The 22,566-nt window shown below is 44.1% G+C and overlaps 1 protein-coding gene across 2 annotated transcripts in view; it reads left to right on the forward strand.

Moving 5' to 3' along the window:
• Window positions 1-22,566, forward strand: part of CDK15 (cyclin dependent kinase 15) — a 238,383-nt gene that overhangs the window by 111,432 nt on the left and 104,385 nt on the right. For both annotated transcript variants that reach the window (XM_073646449.1, XM_073646450.1), the window contains one exon: window positions 2,532-2,595. In XM_073646449.1, the coding sequence (XP_073502550.1) occupies window positions 2,532-2,595 (64 nt within the window). The remainder of the gene's footprint in view (window positions 1-2,531; window positions 2,596-22,566) is intronic.

Consider the following 22,566-nt stretch of genomic DNA (forward strand, 5'->3'; position numbering starts at 1 on the left):
AATTTTCAATCCTTAGTTGAATTAAAAAATTCCTTACTTCGAACGGTATTGAGGCACGCCTTACATTGACCATAAGGGCAAAAGCCCTGAATTTGTTCTTTAAATGTGACATGCTTTGTCCTTGCAGGTTGATATTCACTACGGACCAAAAAATCTTTCAAATTTTTCTATCTATTTGCAGTGATACAGGGTGTTACGGGTAAAATCTTTCCCAATACTGGGTCCGTTTGTAAAACAGACCAATGTTTCTGGATAATTTTAGAAAAATCACTCCACTGACAATTACAGTTAGGTCCATATATATTTGGACAGAGACAACATTTTTCTAATTTTGGTTCTAGACATAACCATAATGAATTTTAAACAAAACAATTCAGATGCAGTTGAAGTTCAGACTTTCAGCTTTCATTTAAGGGTATCCACATTAAAATTGAATGAAGGGTTTAGGAGTTTCAGCTCCTTAACATGTGCCACCCTGTTTTTAAAGGGACCAAAAGTAATTGGACAATTGACTCAAAGGCTATTTCATGGACAAGTGTGGGCAATCCCTTCATTATGTCATTCTCAATTAAGCAGATAAAAGGCCTGGAGTTGATTTGAGGTGTGGGGCTTGCATTTGGAAGGTTTTGCTGTGAAGTAAATATGCGGTCAAAGGAGCTCTCCATGCAGGTGAAACAAGCCATCCTTAAGCTGCAAAAATAGAAAAAACCCATCCGAGAAATTGCTACAATATTAGGAGTGGCAAAATCTACAGTTTGGTATATCCTGAGAAAGAAAGAAAGCACTGGTGAACTCATCAATGCAAAAAGACCTGGGCGCCCACGGAAGACAACAGTGGTGGATGATCGCAGAATAATCTCCATGGTGAAGAGAAACCCCTTCACAACAGCCAACCAAGTGAACAACACTCTCCAGGAGGTAGGCGTATCAATATCCAAATCTACCATAAAGAGAAGACTGCATGAAAGTAAATACAGAGGGTTCACTGCACTGTGCAAGCCACTCATAAGCATCAAGAATAAAAAGGCTAGACTGGACTTTGCTAAAAAACATCTAAAAAAGCCAGCACAGTTCTGGAAGAACACTCTTTGGACAGATGAAACCAAAATCAACCTCTACCAGAATGATGGAAAGAGAAAAGTATGGTGAAGGCGTGGTACCGCTCAGGATCCAAAGCATACCACATCATCTGTAAAACACGGCGGAGGCAGTGTGATGGCTAGGGCATGCATGGCTGCCAGTGGCACTGGGTCACTAGTGTTTATTGATGATGTGACACAGGACAGAAGCAGCCAAATGAATTCTGATGTATTCAGAGCCATACTGTGTGCTCAGATCTAGCCAAATGCAGCCAAACTGATTGGTCGTCGTTTCATACTACAGATGGACAATGACCCAAAACATAAAGCCAAAGCAACCCAGGAGTTTTGTAAACAAAGAAGTGGAATATTCTTGAATGGCCAAGTCAGTCACCTGATCTCACCCCAATTGAGCATGCATTTCACTTGTTAAAGATTAAACTTCAGTCAGAAAGGCCCACAAACAAACAGCAACTGAAAACCACCGCAGTGAAGGCCTTGCAGAGCATTAAAAAGGAGAAAACACAGCGTCTGGTGATGTCCATGAGTTCAAGACTTCAGGCAGTCATTGCCAACAAAGGGTTTTCAACCAAGTACTAGAAATGAACATTTTATTTACAATTATTTAATCTGTCTAATTACTTTTGGTCCCTTTAAAAACAGGGTGGCACATGTTAAGGAGCTGAAACTCCTAAACCCTTCATCCAATTTTAATGTGGATACCCTCAAATGAAAGCTGAAAGTCTGAACTTCAACTGCATCTGAATTGTTTTGTTTAAAATTCATTGTGGTAATGTCTACAACCAAAATTAGAAAAATGTTGTCTCTGTCCAAATATATATGGACATAACTGTATATGGAGTTATCAGCCTCACTTGATTGGAACTTGATTTTGCTTTAGGGATATTAGTTGAATAAAGTAGCTGATCCCTACTAACTTTCTTAGCTTGTCTATATCCTCATCTGATCTGTCTATGTCCGTTTCCCCTTTCTCTAAACCGGACATAAAGTTCCAAAACGTGTTGCTCATATGCCTCATCTGCGGAACAGATCCTTCTGACTCTTAAATATTGCCCAACCGGTATACCCCGAATGGTGGAAGGGAGATGAAATGAATCTGCCGTTAGGATGGAATTAGTGGCCTTGGGTTTGCAGAATATATCGGTATGGATCACCCCATCTGGTGGTCCCATTGATGAAACCCCCACTAATTATACATTTATCACCTGTCCTATAGAAAATATGTATTGAAGGAACCCAGTACTGTGAGAAATTCCTCTTTCCAGGTTTTGCAGGATTCCTTCACCTTCATTTTCAGGTATGTTTAAAAAAATGTGAAGCAATACCTTTGAATGACTGGTATTCTGACACTTGTCAGGTCTGCTTAATTCCATAATTTTACTGCACTGGAGGATATTATAACTGCTAGTAATGCAAAATGAATTCTTGCAGGTTATTGGGACACCAACAGAGGAAACGTGGCCTGGAGTATCTCAACTTCCAAACTACAAAACAGGTATGCAATCTCAACTGAAACCTATGGCTGACAATAGACTCTTAGGCCATTTAACATATTCCTATTCAGTTTTAAAAATCATCATTGACTGACAGCTCATCTCCTCATGTAATGAAAGATGTTCAGCTGACAATGATAGGAGGAACGAATGATCATACCCATTTCCTGATCTCCAGAGGAAACGTGGCCTGGAGTATCTCAACTTCCAAACTACAAAACAGGTATGCAATCTCAACTGAAACCTATGGCTGACAATAGACTCTTAGGCCATTTAACATATTCCTATTCAGTTTTAAAAATCATCATTGACTGACAGCTCATCTCCTCATGTAATGAAAGATGTTCAGCTGACAATGATAGGAGGAACGAATGATCATACCCATTTCCTGATCATTGCTAAGAGAAAATGGTCCATGAAGAGCTCTGAGCATCCTCTTATATTGTTGATTGGCGCTCATTACTGGTAGTTTATATGCCCATGATCTTATGTGCCAATTGGAAAGCTGGAAAACAATAGCGCAATAGAGGGTCTTACCCGAATAGGTGATGGAAGAACAGAAGGTGCAGGAATGTGCTCACCTGGCAGGGCTGTGGGACCACAACACCATAAAATCTTAGAACAACAGCTGCTGCAGATCCAAGAGTGTATTCTAGGAAGAAAATTAAATGGAGGATAAACTTTTTTTTGTGCTGCCAAATACACGAATAATGGTTTCCACAGATGGTCAAGAAGGAATCTAGGAGGCGATATGTGGAGAATTGGGGTTTTATTTTCAATGCGTTTTGAAGTTCACAGACTTCTTCATCAGGACAAACCAACTTAGTTGGCATAATCTTGAAACACATTGACAGTCAAACCACAATTCTTCACACATCGCTTCGTGGCTTTCTCCATCACCATCTGTGGAATCCATTACTGGTGTCTTTGGCAGTGCAAAAAAGGTCCATCCTCCATTTAATTTCCTTATCTTATGTGATCACTGAGAAATTGCACTTTTTACAAGATTAGTATTCCTCCAATACACCTGGACGATGGATTAGTTCCTAGAGGCCCCTGTACACTTTAGATTATCGTCGTCCAAACCCACTGATATTGGAAAGCCTAATGTGTATGGGGCCTTACGAATCTCCCCTGACAGATGATGTCAGGGGAGAAAAGTATCCAACTACTGGGCAACACGGTAGCTAAGTGGTTAGCACTGCAGCCTTTCAGCGCTGGGGTCCTGGGTTCAAATCCCACCAAGGACAACATCTGCAAGGAGTCTGTATGTTCTCCCCATGTTTGCGTGGGTTTCCTCCGGGTTCTCCGGTTTCCTTCTTCACTCCAAAGACATACTGATAGGGAATGTAGATTGTGAGCCCCGATGGTGACAGTGCCGATAATGTCTGTAAAGCGCTGTGTAATTAATGGCGCTATATAAGTGAGTAAAATCTACTATATAATCGGCTTATCCCGTCTGTCTGTCCGTCCAGGAAATCCCGCGTCGCTGATTGGTCTGGCCGCGGCCAATCAGTGACGCGGGATTTCAGAACAAGATGGCGGCCGTTAGCGGCTCATCTGCCGCACAGAGGTCAGCGGCGATGCAGCCGGGAGATGACCGGAGCTAGCCAGTCATCTCCCGGCTGCTCGCAGCGGAAGTACCTGCACAGGCAGCGCCTCTCCCCGGTCCTCACTAACACGATTCGCTGATTGGTCGCGGCCGCCGGCCTTGACCAATCAGCGATTTTGGCGCCAAATTTAAACACGCTCTCCGGCCAATTGGTGCCGGATCTGATTAGTCGCGCCTGGTCGGCCGCATACATATTCTAGAGTACCCGATGCGTTAGAATCGGGCCACCATCTAGTAAATAAATAAACCTGTTGGATTTCAGACTCCGAGCACTTCTGTTCTCCAGGAGATAAGCCGCTAGGAAAGGAGTCTGACAACGGCTCTCTCATACACACTTGGCCGAGCACACCAATGTATGGGAAAGTCAGCTCTCGACTGGATGATTGATCAACAGCTAGATGCAAAGTAACAAAGGAACAACATAATCATTCAGAATCAGCCGACTATTTCAATTATATAATTGGCATGTTATTTACATAGCGTCAACATAATCTGCAGCACTGTACAGACATTGCGATTACTCACAACAGTCCCTGTCGCCTAAGGGGCTCACAATCTAAATTCCCTATCTCAAACATAAATGGGCCAATTTCAAGTCAAGGCAGTTTAACCTATCCCAGAGCACAGACATAATACTGGCAGCAGGGGTGGATTAAGAGTAGCTAGGGCCCCCCACCACACACACACACCTGATGTATCACGTGACATGTCACATGATCCCCTGTGATAGATCATGTGATAGTTCACGTGAAATTAATTTGGCACAATATTAATTATAATAATTTTTTTTAGGCTATGTGCCCACTACGCGTTTTTTAAGCGTTTCCGCAGCGGCAATTCCGCTGCAGAATCGCTTAAAAAACGCTTGGTAGAAGGTCTGCCATGTTCCCCAATGATAATCCGCATGTGCTGTGCATATGCTGCGGAAATTTCCGCTGTGGATTATCATTGCGGAAAAATCCGCAGCACTAACAATAATTTTGCGGAAGCGTGGCGCTTTCGCCGCCATTGACTTGCATTGGAACGCATGGAATCCGCATCACTGCATCTGTACATGCAGAATCCATGTGTTTCAATGTGCGGATGGTACCCGGGTTTGGAGAAGAGGAGACTCTCCTCCGGACCCGGGTACCATAGAACCTGTAAAAAAAAGAATAAAATAAAAAATAAATATTATACTTACCTTCTGATGGCCCCTGGTGCCTTTATCCGATGCGTCCTGGCTTGCCGGCAGCTCGCGATGGTCTGAAAAGGACCTGCCGTGACGTCATTTAGTCATGTGACGGGTCACGCGACCGCTGACGTCGGCAGGCCATCAGAAGGTAAGTATATATTTATTTTTTACCATTCTTTTACGGTCACACTATATAAATCCATGCCGGTTTCATGGATTTATATAGTGTGACCAAGTTGTCAAGCACTTTCCAAGTGATGCTAAAATCGCTTGGAAAGCGCTTGTCAACCCGCTTGCGGAAATGCATGTGAAGAACGCTTCACATCCGCATGTCCCTGGCAGGAAAAACCCATGTACAATCCGCATGTACAATCCGCATGCGTTTTTTCTGCCAGGGAGATGCAGAAACGCTCAAAAAAAATCCGGAGCATTTCTGCATCGTGGGCACATAGCCTTACATTAATTGTATGACTCAATATTGACCACACGTAGCCATCTATACACAGCAGGAGGCCGCACGTAGCCATCTATACACAGCAGGAGGCCGCATGTAGCCATCTATACACGGCAGGAGGCCGCACGTAGCCATCTATACACGGCGGGAGGCCGCACAAAGCCATCTATACACATCAGGAGGCCGGACGGAGCCATCTATACAGAGCGGGAGGCCGCACGGAGCCATCTATACAGAGCGGGAGGCCGCACGGAGCCATCTATACAGAGCGGGAGGCCGCACGGAGCCATCTATACAGAGCGGGAGGCCGCACGGAGCCATCTAGACACAGCGGGAGGCCGCACTGTGCCATCTATACACAGCAGGGAGCCCGCACGGAGCCATCTAGACACAGCGGGAGGCCGCACGGAGCCATCTAGACACAGTGGGAGGCCGCATGGAGCCATCTAGACACAGCGGGAGGCCGTACTGTGCCATCTATGCACAGCAGGGAGCCGCACGGGGCCATCTAGACACAGCGGGAGGCCGCACTGTGCCATCTATACACAGCAGGGAGCCCGCACGGAGCCATCTAGACACAGCGGGAGGCCGCACGGAGCCATCTAGACACAGCGGGAGGCCGCACTGTGCCATCTATACACAGCAGGGAGCCCGCACGGAGCCATCTAGACACAGCGGGAGGCCGCACTGTGCCATCTATACACAGCAGGGAGCCGCACGGTGCCATCTATACACAGCGGGAGGCCGCACGTCCCCCCCTCCAGAGACAGCAGGAGGCCGCACGGCGCCATCTATACTCAGCAGAAGGCCGCACGCAGTCACACACACAAACATATACGGACATACACATACACGCATAAACACATTTGAAACACAAAAATACATATAAATAGACATCACACATTGATATCTGCCTGCACACACATACATACATACACATACACACACACACACACTCACTCTCACACATACACACTCTCTCACACACACACACACTCACCATCCCCCGGCTCAGCTCCAGTCCTCCAGGCTCCTGCTCCTCTCTGGTGATAAGTAGCAGTGCAGGCCGGGCGCGCACTGCGTGACGTCACAGCTAGGAGGCACGGCCGCGCACAGGGCCGTGTCTCCTAGCAGTGATGCGGCCGGGCCAGCACAGGGAAGTTAACTGCTGCAGTGCTGGCCCGGCCGAAGAAGAAGCAGCGGCCGTGCTCCGCTGCTGGGGGAGTTGTCCGGGGGCCCCCCTCCGCCACTGTCTGCCGGTATGTGCCGCGGGGCCACACCTATAATGAGGGCAATCCGGCCATAGCCCCCCCGGAGCCCCAGGCCCCCTGGAGACCCGAGGCCCCGGGCGGTAACCCGGATTGCCCTCATTATAATCCGCCTATGACTGGCAGTGAAAACGAATGATCTAATAAGTTAGGCACCCAGATTAGTCTTTAGGCAGGTAAAGCTCACCAATATACTGTAGTAAATGTAGCCAGTCAGTACAAGTCAGATGGCATTGGCAACCAAATCACACTGGAAAATACTGATTACATATTACATATGAACTGGCCAATTTCACATGCAAACTTTCAGAAACCTTTTCATCCAAAGATTCTAGTTGTTTTGTCAGCATTTATTCTATAGTAAGAAGAAAAAGCCTGGCATTAAAGAAAGACACGGGCAATTGGACAGAGGTATTACCATTAAATCAGTAAAGTAGGCCTAGAGGGAATCTGTTAGCAGGTTTTTGCTACCTCATCTGAGAGCAGCCTGATGTAGGCAAAGAGAAGCTGAATCCAACAATGTATCACTTAGATTACTGATAGCAGCCGTTCTGACACAATCAGAGCTTTTACATTTAAAATGAACCAGAGCTGAGAAAGCTAACCCCGCCCACATCACATCTAACCCCGCCCACATCACTGCTAACCCCGCCCACAACAGGCTTTCAGTGTACAAAGTCCATAGACAGTGAGGTGCTTAGTTGCTGGACTAGTCCGGAAATGTTAATCTCTTAGGGATAAATCCTTCAAAGTTGGTAAACTACAGTACACACTTTGACAAGTGACATATCCATGAAATCTGTGTTTCAGCCTCTATCTCCTGCTGTCTTCAGATTACAGTGCAAAAACCTGCTGACAGATTCCCTTTAAATGCTTAGAAATAACATTATTATAGTGAAAACATTAGGAATAGAAACATTTCCAAATGGTTCACTGTTTTCCAGTGGTTGTTCCCACTACATTATGTTTTCAGCATCCAGAAAACACAGATACAAATTAGTTGGAAATAATAATCATTAGTTTCAATCTGTTTTTGTTTTGTTTACATATGAACATTAATACAAACTAGGATAATGCAGCAAGATGGATTATGCTTGTTCAAAAGCTGGAGCTGTATCTGACTCTGTCTATGGACCGTACAAATCAGTAGAGAAACCTATGTGGGCATATTATTCAAAAGGCCGCCTGTGTAATTTGGCAAGTTTGGCAAGACTTACACCAGGGCTACTCCTTGCTATGATATTATGGTCTATGTATTTAGCAGCTTGAAAATGCCTTTACAATTGCTGCAGTTTAGTAATGAAACATCAAAGCAATTTTCAAAAGCAGTAGCTGCTTTTTTCCTCTATAGAGTAGAATAAAAATCACTTGGAAATCTCTTGTTGAAGTTTTCATTATTTTAGTTCTTTTTCTACAAAAAAGTCCTGATGTAGTAGTAGCTTAAAGCCTCGCCATACCTACTAGAGTATTGTCGGACAAACCCACCGATATCAATGGGTTTGGCTGCTGTTTTGTCTATGGGGGCGACAGCCGACTGATGGTTGGGAGAGCTGTCGCTCACACATGTCCGATTTCGGACTGCCGATCGCATTCTTCTTCTGGATATAAGCCCCTAACCGACGTGTCAGTTGGCGGCTTTCCCATAGAGAACATGAGCGCTTGGCCGAGGGAGAGCTCCTGTGTATGGGAGAGTCAACGGAGATGGTGATCGGCCAAACAATTGGCCGAAGCATCGTTCAGCCAACAGCCATCTAATGTGTATGGCCAGCTTTAAAGAGACAGTTTTCTTTTTTTCTAAAGAAAAGATGGATAACCTTAATGAATAGGGGTACACTGCAGAGCTTTATCAAGGGCATCTCATTCAGTCAACCATTTTATTGCTTTGTACTGAAATTCTCCATAAAAGCTCGCTACACTTGGGTTTCTGGTTTGGCCAATATCCCTATCAGGTTGCAAGGCTCATTAAAGGGAATGTGTCGACAGGTTTTTGCCACCTTATGTGAGAGCTTCATAATGTAGAGACAGAGACTCTGATTCCAGCGATGTGTCACTTACTGGCCTGCTTGCTGCAATTTTGATAAAATCACTGATATACTACCAGGAAATTATCAGTAGAGAGCTAGAAAACCTGCTGCCAGGTAGTCCTCCCTATTCATGAGCTCTGTATAACCCTGCCCCCACCAGTGGTTAGCAGCTTCCTGCCTAAACAATTATTTTCTCTATAAATTAGTTTTAATTGTGTAACAGCGGCAAAACATAAAACAATTACAAATGTGGTATCGCTGTATCAGTGTACTCAGGAAAAATTGTACAACAAATTGTACAGTCTATTTTTTCCTTTTACCTTTTGTGAAAATGTAAAATTTGGGGCTAAAGCAACAGTTTTGCTGGAAAAATACCCTTCTCAAAAAAAATAAAGTGAACACTTAAATAACAGAATATAACTCCAAGTAAATCAAACTTCTGTGAAATCAAACTGTCCACTTAGGAAGCAACACTGATTGTCAATCAATTTTACATGCTGTTGTGCAAATGGAATAGACAATAGATGGAAATTATTGGCAATTATCCAGACACCCTCAATAAAGGAGTGGTTCTGCAGGTGGGGACCACAGACCACATCTCAGTACCAATGCTTTCTGGCTGATGTTTTGGTCACTTTTGAATGTTGGTTTTGCTTTCACACTCGTGGTAGCATGAGACGGACTCTACAACCCACAGAAGTTGCTCAGGTAGTGCAGCTCATCCAGGATGGCACATCAATGCGAGCTGTGGCAAGAAGGTCTGCTGTGTCTGTCAGCGTAGTGTCCAGAGGCTGGAGGCGCTACCAGGAGACAGGCCAGTACACAAGGAGAGGTGGAGGGGGCCGTAGGAGGGCAACAACCCAGCAGCAGGACCGCTACCTCCGCCTTTGTGCAAGGAGGAACAGGAGGAGCACTGCCAGAGCCCTGCAAAATGATCTCCAGCAGGCCACAAATGTGCATGTGTCTGCACAAACGGTTAGAAACCGACTCCATGAGAGTGGTATGAGGGCCTGACGTCCACAGATGGGTGTTGTGCTCACAGCCCAACACCGTGCAGGGTGCTTGGCATTTGCCACAGAACACCAGGATTGGCAAAGTCGCCACTGGCACCATGTGCTCTTCACAGATGAAAGCAGGTTCACACTGAGCACATGTGACAGACGTGACAGTCTGGAGACTCCGTGGAGAGCGATCTGCTGCCTGCAACATCCTTCAGCATAGAGAACACTTGGGCCAACATATTAGAAAACTCACAGGTCAGTGGTGACAACAAGGACCGGTTCACCACTCATGACCGTGAGTAGAGGATTGCCTACTCAGGGAGAAATGAGAAACCACGATAATTGAGTAATAATGGCATAAAACAACAAAGTTTATTAGGGGCCTCTGGTGGATGTCCCCTACCTGCCTCCTTCTGCCCCATACATTTGGGAGGGTCAGCAACCAACTTGGTGAGTGCTCCGATTTACTCATTATTATGGTTTCCCATTTGGGAATTACATTTAAGGTTGATACTATCTCGCCCTCTTGGTTATGATCTGATCCTCTCCTTTAGTTCTACCTTTATGATTTACCTTCATTTACTCTTCTCTCCTTTCCCTGCTCCTCCCCTTGACTCTTCCCCTTGTGGATCCCATTGGGATATATTGTACCCTGGCACACACATATTTTAGGGGTCCTTAAGATGTTATGGGAGTCTCTTTTCCTCTCTCATTGATCCAATAGTCACTCACTGTCTTAATATTAATATGTAATTATACAATTTTTGTATTACTATTATATACCTTTTTAACTGACCTAATAAACTTTGTTGTTTTATGCCATTATTACTCAATTATCGTGGTTTCTCCTAACATCCTTCAGCATGACCGGTTTGGCAGTGGGTCAGTAATGGTGTGAGGTGGCATTTCTTTGGAGGGCCGCACAGCCCTCCATGTGCTCACTAGAGGTGGCCTGACTGCCATTAGGTACCGTAATGAGATCCTCATACCTCGTGTGAGACCATATGCTGGTGCGGTTGGCCCTGGGTTCCTCCTAATGCAGGACAATGCCAGACCTCATGTGACTGGAGTGTGTCAGCAGTTCCTGCAAGATGAAGGCATTGAAGTTATGGACTGGCCCGCCCGTTCCCCAGACCTGAATCCGATTAAGCACATCTGGAACATCATGTCTCGCTCCATCCACCAACGTCACGTTGCACCACAGACTGTCCAGGAGTTGGCGGATGCTTTAGTCCAGGTCTGGGAGGAGATCCCACAGGAGACCATCCGCAACCTCAGGAGCAGGCATTGTAGGGAGGTCATACAGGCACGTGGAGGCCACACACAATACTGAGCCTCATTTTGATTTGTTTTAAGGACATTACATCAAAGTTGGATCAGCCTGTAGTGTGTTTTTCCACTTTAATTTTGGGGGTGACTCCAAATCCAGGCCTCCATTGGTTAATAAATTTGATTTCCATTGTTGATTTTTGTGTGATTTTGTTGTCAGCACATTCAACTTTGTACAGAACAAAGTATTCAATGAGAATATTTCATTCATTCAGATCTAGGATGTGTTATTTGAGTGTTCCCTTTATTTTTTTGAACAGTGTATATATTTTTTCATATTTACGGCTCAACGTTATAAAATTCTGTGAAACACCTGTGCGTTCAAAGTGCTCACCACACCCCTAGATAAGTTCCTTGAGGGGTGTAGTTTCCAAAATGGGGTAACTTGTGGGGGATTTCCACCAGGGCTGTGGAGTCAGAATCGGATTCGTGGAGTCGGAGCCCATTTTGGTGGAGACTAAGTCGGTATAAAATGGACCGACTCCGACTCCTAAAATATATAATAAATTGGGTACAGTAGTTCAATGCAGTTTGTGGGGAATATTTTTTCATAAGAATTTGGGAAAGTTATGAAATGTCCTATAAATGTCTGTCCTATTCCTGATCTAAGGGTCTAGATTTTAGCTGAGATGAATCTGCTACAGTAAATTTATCACTTAAACATGAGCCATGTGTGAGGGAGTCGGAGTCGGAGTTGGAACCGGTGTCATGGAAATTGTGGAGTCGGAGGTTTCGCTTACCGACTTCACAGCCCTGATTTCCACTGTTTAGATACATCAGGGGATCTACAAACGCGACATGGCATCCGCTCTATATTCCAGCCAATTTTGTGCTCCAAAAGTTGACAGTTGCGCCTTCCCTTCCGAGCCCTGCCATGTACCAAAACAGTAGTTTTCCACCACATATGGGGTATTAGCGTACTCAGCAGAAACTTCACAATAAATTGTATGGTCCATTTTCTCCTGTTACCCTTTTGAAAATGCTAAATTTGGGGCTAAATCAGTATTTTGGTGGGAAAAAGTAACATTTAAAATTTTTCCTTCCACATTGCTTTTACGACCTTGGACGTATGAGTACGTCCAAGGTCGCATCCTCTTTGGTGCAGGCTCATGTGATGAGCCTGCAACTTTTTGGGCACATGACAGCTGATCTGTGCTGAGCGGTCGGCATTCGTAGCAGATGAGCACTTTTGTTACACATAGCCGGGCTGAAGCCCTGCTATGTATAACACAAGCAATCGGAAGATCGCAGTTTCTCATCTCCCATGGAGACTATTGAAGCAAGTGAATAGTAAAAAAATATAAACGTTCAAATCGCCCCATTCAAAATAAAACAATTAAAAATCAATCAAAAATACACATATTTGGTATTGCCCCTTTCAGAATCGCCCAATCTATCTATATAAAAAAATAATCCAATCGGTAAATATCGTAACAAGAAAAAAATCAAAACGCCAGAATTACGTTTTTTTGGTCTTAGCAACATTGCAATAAAATGCAATAACGGGCGATCAAAACATCGTATTTACCCCAAAATGGTATTAATAAAAACTCTGCTCCGCGCACAAAAAATAAGCCCTCATCCGGCCACAGATCACGAAAAATGGAGACGCTACGGTTCTCGGAAAATGGCGATTTTTTTCAACACGCAAATAAAAATGAACCTATACATGTTTGGTATCCACAAACTCGTAATGACCTGGAGAATCATAATGGCAGGTCAGTTTTAGCATTTAGTGAACATGGTTGAAAAGAACACTCCCCCCCAAAAAAAATTGTGGAATTTGTACTTTTTTTGCAATTTCACCGTACTTGGAATTTGTTTTCTGTTTTCCAGTAAATGATATGGTAAAATCAATGGTGTCATTCAAAAGTACAACTCGTCCCGCAAAAAATAAGCCCTCACATGGCCATATTGACGAAAAACTAAAAAAGTTCTGGGTCTGGAAAGAAGGGGAGCAAAAAACAAAAACGCAAAAACCCATGGTGTTAAAGGGGTTAATTCAGGTGAAGTACCTAAATGGTTAATCAACTTCTTGAATGTTGTTTTGACCACTTCGAGGAGTGTAGTTTTTAAAATTGTCACTTTTAGGTAATTTCTAGGGCCCTCAAAGTCACTTCAAAAGGGATGTGGTCCCTAAAAAAAAAAAATTGGTTTTGTAAATTTTGTTGGAAAAATGAGAAATTGCTGATAAACTTTTAACCCTTCTAAGTTCCTAACAGAAACAAATTTATGTTTCAAAATTTTTTTTTTTTTTGTAAATTTACCACTAATATGAAGTACAACATGTCACGAAAAAACAGTCTCAGAATCACTGGGATATGTTGAAGCGTTCCAGAGTTATGACCTCAAGTGACACTGGTCAGAATTGAAAAAATTGGCCTGGTCCGGATGGTGAAAACAGGCTGGGGTGTGAAGGGGTTAAAGGATGGATCATTGCCTTTTCGCTCCTTCTGGAAAAAACTTCTGTGCATACTTTTTGCCTGTAAGACTCCATACTTGAGTGCAGTTATCATGCAGAAACCTTCCTACAGTATGAGTTAATACATCCTTCCCAACATCATTACCTGTGACATATCCCTTGAAATAATTCTATATCTGGATGGGAAGAGGATGTAGTAAAGTCCTCCTTATCTTCTAGACATGCCCTTATCCAAAGACACACAGTGCAAGAAGGATCGATGTTGAGATTAATGGATCTCCGGGTAACTATTCTGACGTCCTGTATGTCGGAGTTTGTCATTGCACTGACGACCTCAGTAGACACTGACATGTATGAATTACATCGCTCAGTCTATACAACTCTATAGTAGAATATGTCTTTTGTTGTCTTGGGCTGTTTACATTTTGATCATTTTTTAATCATTGACAGGCAATTTAGCAACAAGACCTACTATATAAACTGGGCCAGTTGTCTTATAAACCATGGGAAACAGACTCTATAAAATCTGTATAATAAAAAGAGTCAGAAGCTAGAGAAGTGGGAAGTGGTTAAAAGAAAGATGATCTGATAAGAGTGGAGTGTTACCTGTCACCCTATTTCAATAAGGAGCTCACTCTGCTCCATAGATTTCTACTATGTTAGTGTATATTTCTCTCTAAGGACAGCTACAGACTGGCGGTAATAGACACACCACCCATTAATCTACTTACCAAACTTAAGCCCCCCATACCCATTAGACTAAAGTTGGCCAAATCCGCCAATATCAATGGGATCATCCAACAGTCTAATGTGAATAGGTGCTTTCTGACTCTTCCTCTAAAAAATGTCAGAGGAAGGAAAGGCATATAGGGGACCTTTAGGGTCCTATTACTCAAGCTTCTAATGAGGGCTATGGGATGATATAGCAGGTCAACCAGTGCTGTTTACAGTTACAAACCACAATTGTTAGAACTCTCCTGTTAGGTTTTTTCTATTATGCCGGTCACATGACCTTTTTTGCCTATTTAATCCTGCTCCGCCCTTCTGGCCTTGCTGGACTCCATTGTAATTTCTACTCTTAAGCTAGCCTGGTGCTTTGTTACCTTACTCAGTTAGTTTAGCTAGGTCTTTTGACCTCTATGTTCTATGTTGTTTGTTTGTCTTTTTACTGATACAATTTCTGCTAGGAGGTGTCCATCTTTCTCCCAGTCCCTAGTTCTTGTAGGGATCCCTCCCTCACATCTATAGGTCTTCGTTCAGACTAGCTGAGGACTTTAGCGGGTCTGATCCCAGGATCAGGTTCCCCGTTACATCGTAGGGATCTAGCTTAGTTCTATTGTAGGGACAGATCTCCTGTCTTTCCTTAGTGCTTGTAGCAGATCATAACAGTAAGTCCAGCCCAAAAAAATTCTCTAAGGAAAAACGTCCAGTTTCCATCATGGTGTCGGTTCAGGATTTGGCTCAACGCCTGCAGGGACTCTCTCTGGAGGTTGCCGAGCTCCAACAACACGTGAGTAGCTGTTCTGGAGCGCATTTTGTGGAGCCAAAGGTACGATTGCCACACAGAGTTCTAGCAGCAGACACATCTCTACAACAACTGTTAAGAGGAGACTTTGTGCAGCAGGCCTTCATGGTAAAATAGCTGCTAGTAAACCACTGCTAAGGACAGGCAACAAGCAGAAGAGACTTGTTTGGGCTAAAGAACACAAGGAATGGACATTAGACCCGTGGAAATCTGTGCTTTGGTCTGATGAGTCCAAATTGAGATCTTTGGTTCCAACCATCGTGTCTTTGTGCGACGCAGAAAAGGTGAACGGATGGACTCTACATGCCTGGTTCCCACCGTGAAGCATGGAGGAGGAGGTGTGAAGGTGTGGGGGTGCTTTGCTGGTGACACTGTTGGGGATTTATTCAAAATTGAAGGCATACTGAACCAGCATGGCTGCCACAGCATCTTGCAGCGGCATGCTATTCCATACGGTTTGCGTTTAGTTGGACCATCATTTATTTTTCAACAGGACAATGACCCCAAACACACATCCAGGCTGTGTAAGGGCTATTTGACGAAGAAGGAGAGTGACGGGGTGCTACGCCAGATGACCTGGCCTCCACAGTCACCAGATCCGAACCCAATCGAGATGGTTTGGGGTGAGCTGGACCGCAGAGTGAAGGCAAAAGGGCCAACAAGTGCTAAGCATCTCTGGGAACTCCTTCAAGATTGTTGGAAGACCATTTCCGGTGACTACCTCTTGAAGCTCACCAAGAGAATGCCAAGAGTGTGCAAAGCAGTCATCAAAGCAAAAGGTGGCTACTTTGAAGAACCTAGAATATAAGACATATTTTCAGTTGTTTCCCATGTTTTTGTTAAGTATATAATTCCACATGTGTTAATTCATAGTTTTGATGCCTTCAGTGTGAATGTACAATTTTCAAAGTCATGAAAATACAGAAAAATCTTTAAATGAGAAGGTGTGTCCAAACTTTTGGTCTGTACTGTAGGTTGAATAAAGCCTTAGCTCCATCAAGTTCAACCTAATAGTGTCTTCATCTTGCTGTTGGCAGAGATAATAAAAGCTTATTGTGGTGGTGTTCAGCATTAGAGCCCACCAGTCTAATATTTATCACCTATCTGAAGAATAGATAATCAATATTATATTCCGGCAAACAGAGACGTGGCTAGGGGTTCAGGTCTGGGAGGGCAAAATATCTGAGTGGGCCTCTAATCAGGTAGCACTGTTTACAAATACGGTGGCACACCTTAATTGTGGGTTTAGAGGAACCTTAGCCGATTACCATGCTGTTACTGAAAATAAATCTATATACAAAGACCAACACTGATATTGCCTCCATACGGTGACCATATAGTGGTAGATACCAGTCCTGCAGAACATGTAAGAAATTACAGTACAGTTACAGATAGTGACTTCAGGTGACATTCTTTCTTATGGAGTCGTTTACTTTTCCCGTCTTTTTCATTTGGCGCAGACGGACATAACCTCTTCCATCCATGAGTCGCCTGCAGAGTTTACCACAAAGACACGTTTGACTTTTCACATTTCCAGCACCGTCCCCTTCTATTCCCAACCTGCATAAATGTCTCACTGTCACCCCAATGCTGAGCTGCTGCTGTCGTATGTGTCCCTGTTACTGAACCTGCTGTTTGGCACAAAAACAGTGCTCCTCTTAGTGCCCCACATAATAATGTTCACTACTGTGCCCTTTACAAAGAAAAATGCCTCCTTTGTGCCCTCTAAATGGTAAAATTGCCGCCTAAAAATATTAATCCCCTGTGCAAGTGCTCTAGAAAACAGTACCCACATTTTGACCCCTAGAAGGTAATAATGCACTGTGTGCACGTCTAACGGTCACAATACTCTAAAGCCCCCGTCTCACATAGCGAGATCGCTAGCGAGATCGCTGCTGAGTCACGGTTTTGGTGACGCAACAGCGACCTCACCAGCGATGTCGCTATGTGTGACACCTTGCAGCGATCAGGCCCCTGCTGTGAGGTCGCTGATCGCTGCAGAATGTCCTTGACCTTTTTTTGGTCGTTGCCCTCCCGCTGGTCAGCACACATCGCTGTGTGTGACCAGCGGGAGCAGCGATCAGGCTGGTAACCATGATAAACAGCGGGTTACTAGGGGCGCACGCGCACTTAGTAACCCATTGTTTATCATGGTTACGAGCCTGCTAAAGTGAGCGGTAACCTCCCGCTCACGTAGCAGAGTGGTAACCATGATAAACAGCGGGTTACTAGGTGTGCGTGTGCCCCTAGTAACCCGCTGTTTATCATGGTTACCAGCCTGCTCCTGCTTCAGCAGGCTGGTAACCAGGAGCAGGACATCGTGGAAAGATTCTCGCTGTCGCTGCTCCCCTGATCGTTGGTGAGCCTGCCTGTTTGACAGCTCACCAGCGACCACATAGTGACGCAGCAACGATCCCTGACAGGTCGTATCGTTGTCGGGATCGTTGCAGCGTCGCTAAGTGTGACGGGGCCTTAAGTGCCCCTATAACAATAATGCTGCCTAAGTGCCCACTTAATATTTAGTAATGTTCACTTAGCCCCCCCATGTAAGGCTCCCCTATACACAGTATGCTGTCCCCAGAGCTCCCTTATACACAATATAATGGGTCCACAACTCCCTTATATACGGTATAATGCCCCATATAGCTCTCCTGTCCACAGTATGGTGAGCCCACAGCTCCCTTATACACAGCATGATGGGACAACAGCTCCCCTATACATAGTATGATGGGGCCACAGCTGCTCTAGGCACAGTATGATATCCCCACTGCTCCCCAAAACACAGTATAATGACCCCAGAGTAATCCTTGCACTGAATAATGTCCCCCACACTGTATAATGGCCCCCACAGTAGCCCCCACACTGTATAATAGCCCCCACAGTAGTCCCCACACTTTATGAGGTCCCCCACACACTGTATAATAGCCCCCTAGCAGTCTCCACATCATATGATGGCCCTCACAGTAGTCCCTAAACTCTACGATGCTCCACACTTTGAGGGCACCCCACAATAGCCCTGCCACTGTATGATGAGCCCCCACACTGTATGAGGGCTCCCCACAGTAGCCCCCACACTTTATGAGGGTCACCCATACTTTATAATGCCCCTACAGTGATACCACAAGTTTTAATTAAAATAAAAAACTTTATAATCACCTAACGCGTTGATGTCATCACGCCAGCGCACGTACTAGACGTCAAAATCCGGGCGTGGTGACGTCATCGAGCCGCGATGTCCCATTTGGCCAGTACATCACCGTGCCATTCTGTTGACTGCAGGTTTATAGCAACCTGTGGTCTCCAGAATGGAGAGCAGTCATGCAGGGAGATTGTCTCTCTTCTCTGCCGCGAAGCTTAACATGATCTCTCTGCTCTACCGTAGAGCTGTGCACGCCAATACAGTTAGTTGTGTGGGCCCACACTCCGGACAAGCCTTTTGAATGATAGAGTTTCAGGAAACTAAAATAGGGCACCCATAGCAGTGTGTGTATGTGTGTTATGCAGAGTTTTTTTATGTCTGGTTTTATATAAACTACGCTCTGCCATGTGCAATTTATATCAAAATTTATTATTATAAAGAATCAAACAGATACAGAAATCAGTGCAGAAAAACTAATGAGGCATAAAAACCCGCAACAACCCTTTCCACATGGCAAACTCCAATCCAGGACTCAAATAGGTACAGAGTTTTATAGATATTAAAGCTGTCCAAACTAATCAAATGATCATTACCATACAAAGATCATATTGTCTATCCTCTCTATAGGCTTTACAGAAGGATGTAATATATAGATGCCTCATTTGATAGTACAGCATATCTATTTGGGCTGCCCACACTGTCCTATATGCGCTGAATATAAATATCCCCTACCATATGCTGGATATAGCTGTGAGTGACTTACTGGAGTCACTACTGTATACATACCAGGGGTATCAAATTTCAGCGTAGGAACAGTTAGGGGGCCATCAGAAGTTTAGAGGTCCGTCCGGAGAGAGCACATGCGGAACAGAGACGAAGGGAACCATCGAAACGCGCGTCGGGGCATCTCTGTTTATATTCAGCGCATATAGGACAGTGTGGGCAGCCCAAATAGATATGCTGTACTATGAAATGAGGCATCTATATATTACCTCTTCTGTAAAGCCTATAGAGAGGATAGACAATATGATCTTTGTATGGTAATGATCATTTGATTAGTTTGGACAGCTTTAATATCTATAAAACTCTGTACCTATTTGAGTCCTGGATTGGAGTTTGCCATGTGGAAAGGGTTGTTGCGGGTTTTTATGCCTCTTTAGTTTTTCCGCACTGATTTCTGTATCTGTCTGATTCTTTATGTAATAATAAATTTTGATACATTATTTTTGCAATTTTTTGGGCTCCTTTTTCGTTTTTTTCTTGGTTTGTTTGTTAATTTATGGCGATGGAGTCTTATGATGTCCACAAATAGGGTAGTGGTAGATTGTGTAATAATTTACGTTTATAAATACTTGGTATAACATACACTACCTACTCATGATTAGCGTGTCCTATAAATTTATGCAGATCTGACTTAATGATCCAGTTATTGTGACAACTGCAGAGTATTATACATCAGTCTTTACACAATTCTGATGCAAATGTTTGTAACCTTTTAACCTTAATGCCATCGGATATGAGGAGGCTGGTTTTCCTATGGTGGTGCTAAATGGAACAAGACATAATTACATATGAAGGTCACGAAGAAATGGCTTTGCTGACAGCACAGATTTTTATCATGTCAGTCTCATGTTACTTATGATGGCAGTCATTAAAAGCAGAGAAAGTATAGCTCAATGTGATCTGAACTGATCACACAACGCCTAAGCCAACTGCAAGGCTAGGGCAAGACATTATGTTACAGGACAGCTGCCATATTACTGTATCACATGCCATATGTACGTGTATGCTCTACATGTTTAGCACATAGACAGGAGTCATTCTAGTGGGACAGACCCCGTTTCAATCGTAAGGCTAAAAAGCTGTAAACAGGGTTCACTCACTCAGATCAGCTAATCTTTTGAAATTCGCCAGATTCATTGATTTTTCCCAGGAAATTTTTCTTGTTGTGAATCAAGTTGCCACAAATTTAAAGTCCTTCAAAGCCTCCAATTGCCCTGAGAAACATGGATGACAGTATTCTCTGTTCTTCACGCACTAATCTTCCTGGCTGTAGTGCTGTCACACCCAGTAGCTGTCTAGTTTCTTCAGTGTGTATGACTTTCTCTATGGCTAAGCTGGGAGCTGTGACATACCTTCACAATACACTATACACTTATCCATACATAGTATGATACCCCCACACAGTATAATGCTCCCCCACACAGTATGATTCTCCTCCCACATAGTATAATTCCCGCACATTCCCCCTACACAATATAATGCTCCCCTACATAGTATAGTTTCTGCACATTTCCCCCACAGAGTATGATGTCCCCACACTTGATGTCCCAGTCCCACACACAGTATGAAGCCCCCAGTCCTTCCCATAATAGAATGCCCCCACAGTCCCACAGGGTATGATGCCTCCGGTCCCCCACACAGTTTAATACTTACACAGTCCTCCACATTATGATGCTCCCACAGTCCCCTTTCACAGTATGATGCCCCCACTGTATTAATTCCCAACAATGGCTCCCTTAGTATGAATTCCCAAAAGTTAACCCCACACAGTATGAATTCCCCAGAATGGCCCCCCACACAAGCATCTCACTTCCCTTTATGTCCCTTCACATTCTTGCTCCTTGTGACTGGGCTGGTTTCTGCTGCACAGTCGCGTGACCTGAGAATATGATGTGATTTGAAGGTCCTATTAGATCTTTCAGTGTCTACCAAGTTGGAATGTGGAGAAGGGATCTGATAGTTTCTTGCTCTTTTTCAATTGTATATGTGACCTAAGGACACAGATGCAATTAAAGTTGGGACATATCACTGACCTCCCAGGACAGGTCCCCAAATTCATGACTGTCCCACTGGATCTTGGATGGTTGAATGGTATGGGTATACAAGATAATTTTGACATAAAAAAAAATATTCAGATTTATACACTGCTCAAGAAAATAAAGTGAACACTTAAACAGCGGAATATAACTCCAAGTAAATCAAACTTCTGTGAAATCAAACTGTCCACTTAGGAAGCAACACTAATTGACAATCAATTTCACATGCTGTTGTGCAAATGGAATAGACAATAGATGGAAATTATTGGCAATTATCAAGAAACACTCAATAAAGGAGTGGTTCTGCAGGTGAGGACCACAGACCACATCTCAGTACCAATGCTTTCTGGCTGATTTTTTGGTCACTTTTGAATGTTGGTTGTGCTTTCACATTTGGGGTAGCATGAGACGGACTCTACAACCCACAGAAGTTGCTCAGGTTGTGCAGCTCATCCAGGATGGCACATCAATGCGAGCTGTGGCAAGAATGTTTGCTGTGTCTGTTAGCGTAGTGTCCAGAGGCTGGAAGCGCTACCAGGAGACAGGCCAGTACACCAGGAGACGTGGAGGGGGCCGTAGAAGGACAACAACCCAGCAGCAGGACCGCTACCTCCGCCTTTGTGCAAGGAGGAACAGGAGGAGCACTGCCAGAGCCCTGCAAAATGACCTCCAGCAGGCCACAAATGTGCATGTGTCTGCACAAACGGTTAGAAACCGACTCCATGAGGGTGGTATGAGGGCCCGACGTCCACAGATGGGGGTTGTGCTCACAGCCCAACACCGTGCAGGACGCTTGGCATTTGCCACAGAACACCAGGATTGGCAAAGTCGCCACTGGCGCCCTGTGCTCTTCACAGATGAAAGCAGGTTCATACTGAGCACATGTGACAGACATGACAGAGTCTAGAGACACCGTGGAGAGCCAGGCCTCCATTGGTTAATAAATTTGATTTCCATTGATGATTTTTGTGTGATTTTGTTGTCAGCACATTCAACTTTGTACAGAACAAAGTATTCAATGAGAATATTTCATTCATTCAGATCTAGGATGTGTTATTTCAGTGTTCCCTTTATTTTTTTGAGCAGTGTAGTTTACATGGTATATTGTAATTTGCTGTTTTATTTTATCTCCGACCAGTAGAGGGAGACAAATCTATTTTCTTCAGACAGAATGGCAGCGCTCATTGCATGGTCTCATTTTTAGAA

The sequence above is a fragment of the Phyllobates terribilis genome, unplaced genomic scaffold, assembly GCF_046119375.1.
Source record: "Phyllobates terribilis strain yellow unplaced genomic scaffold, ASM4611937v1 Scaffold_9__5_contigs__length_417890890, whole genome shotgun sequence".
Taxonomy (NCBI): Eukaryota; Metazoa; Chordata; class Amphibia; order Anura; family Dendrobatidae; genus Phyllobates; species Phyllobates terribilis.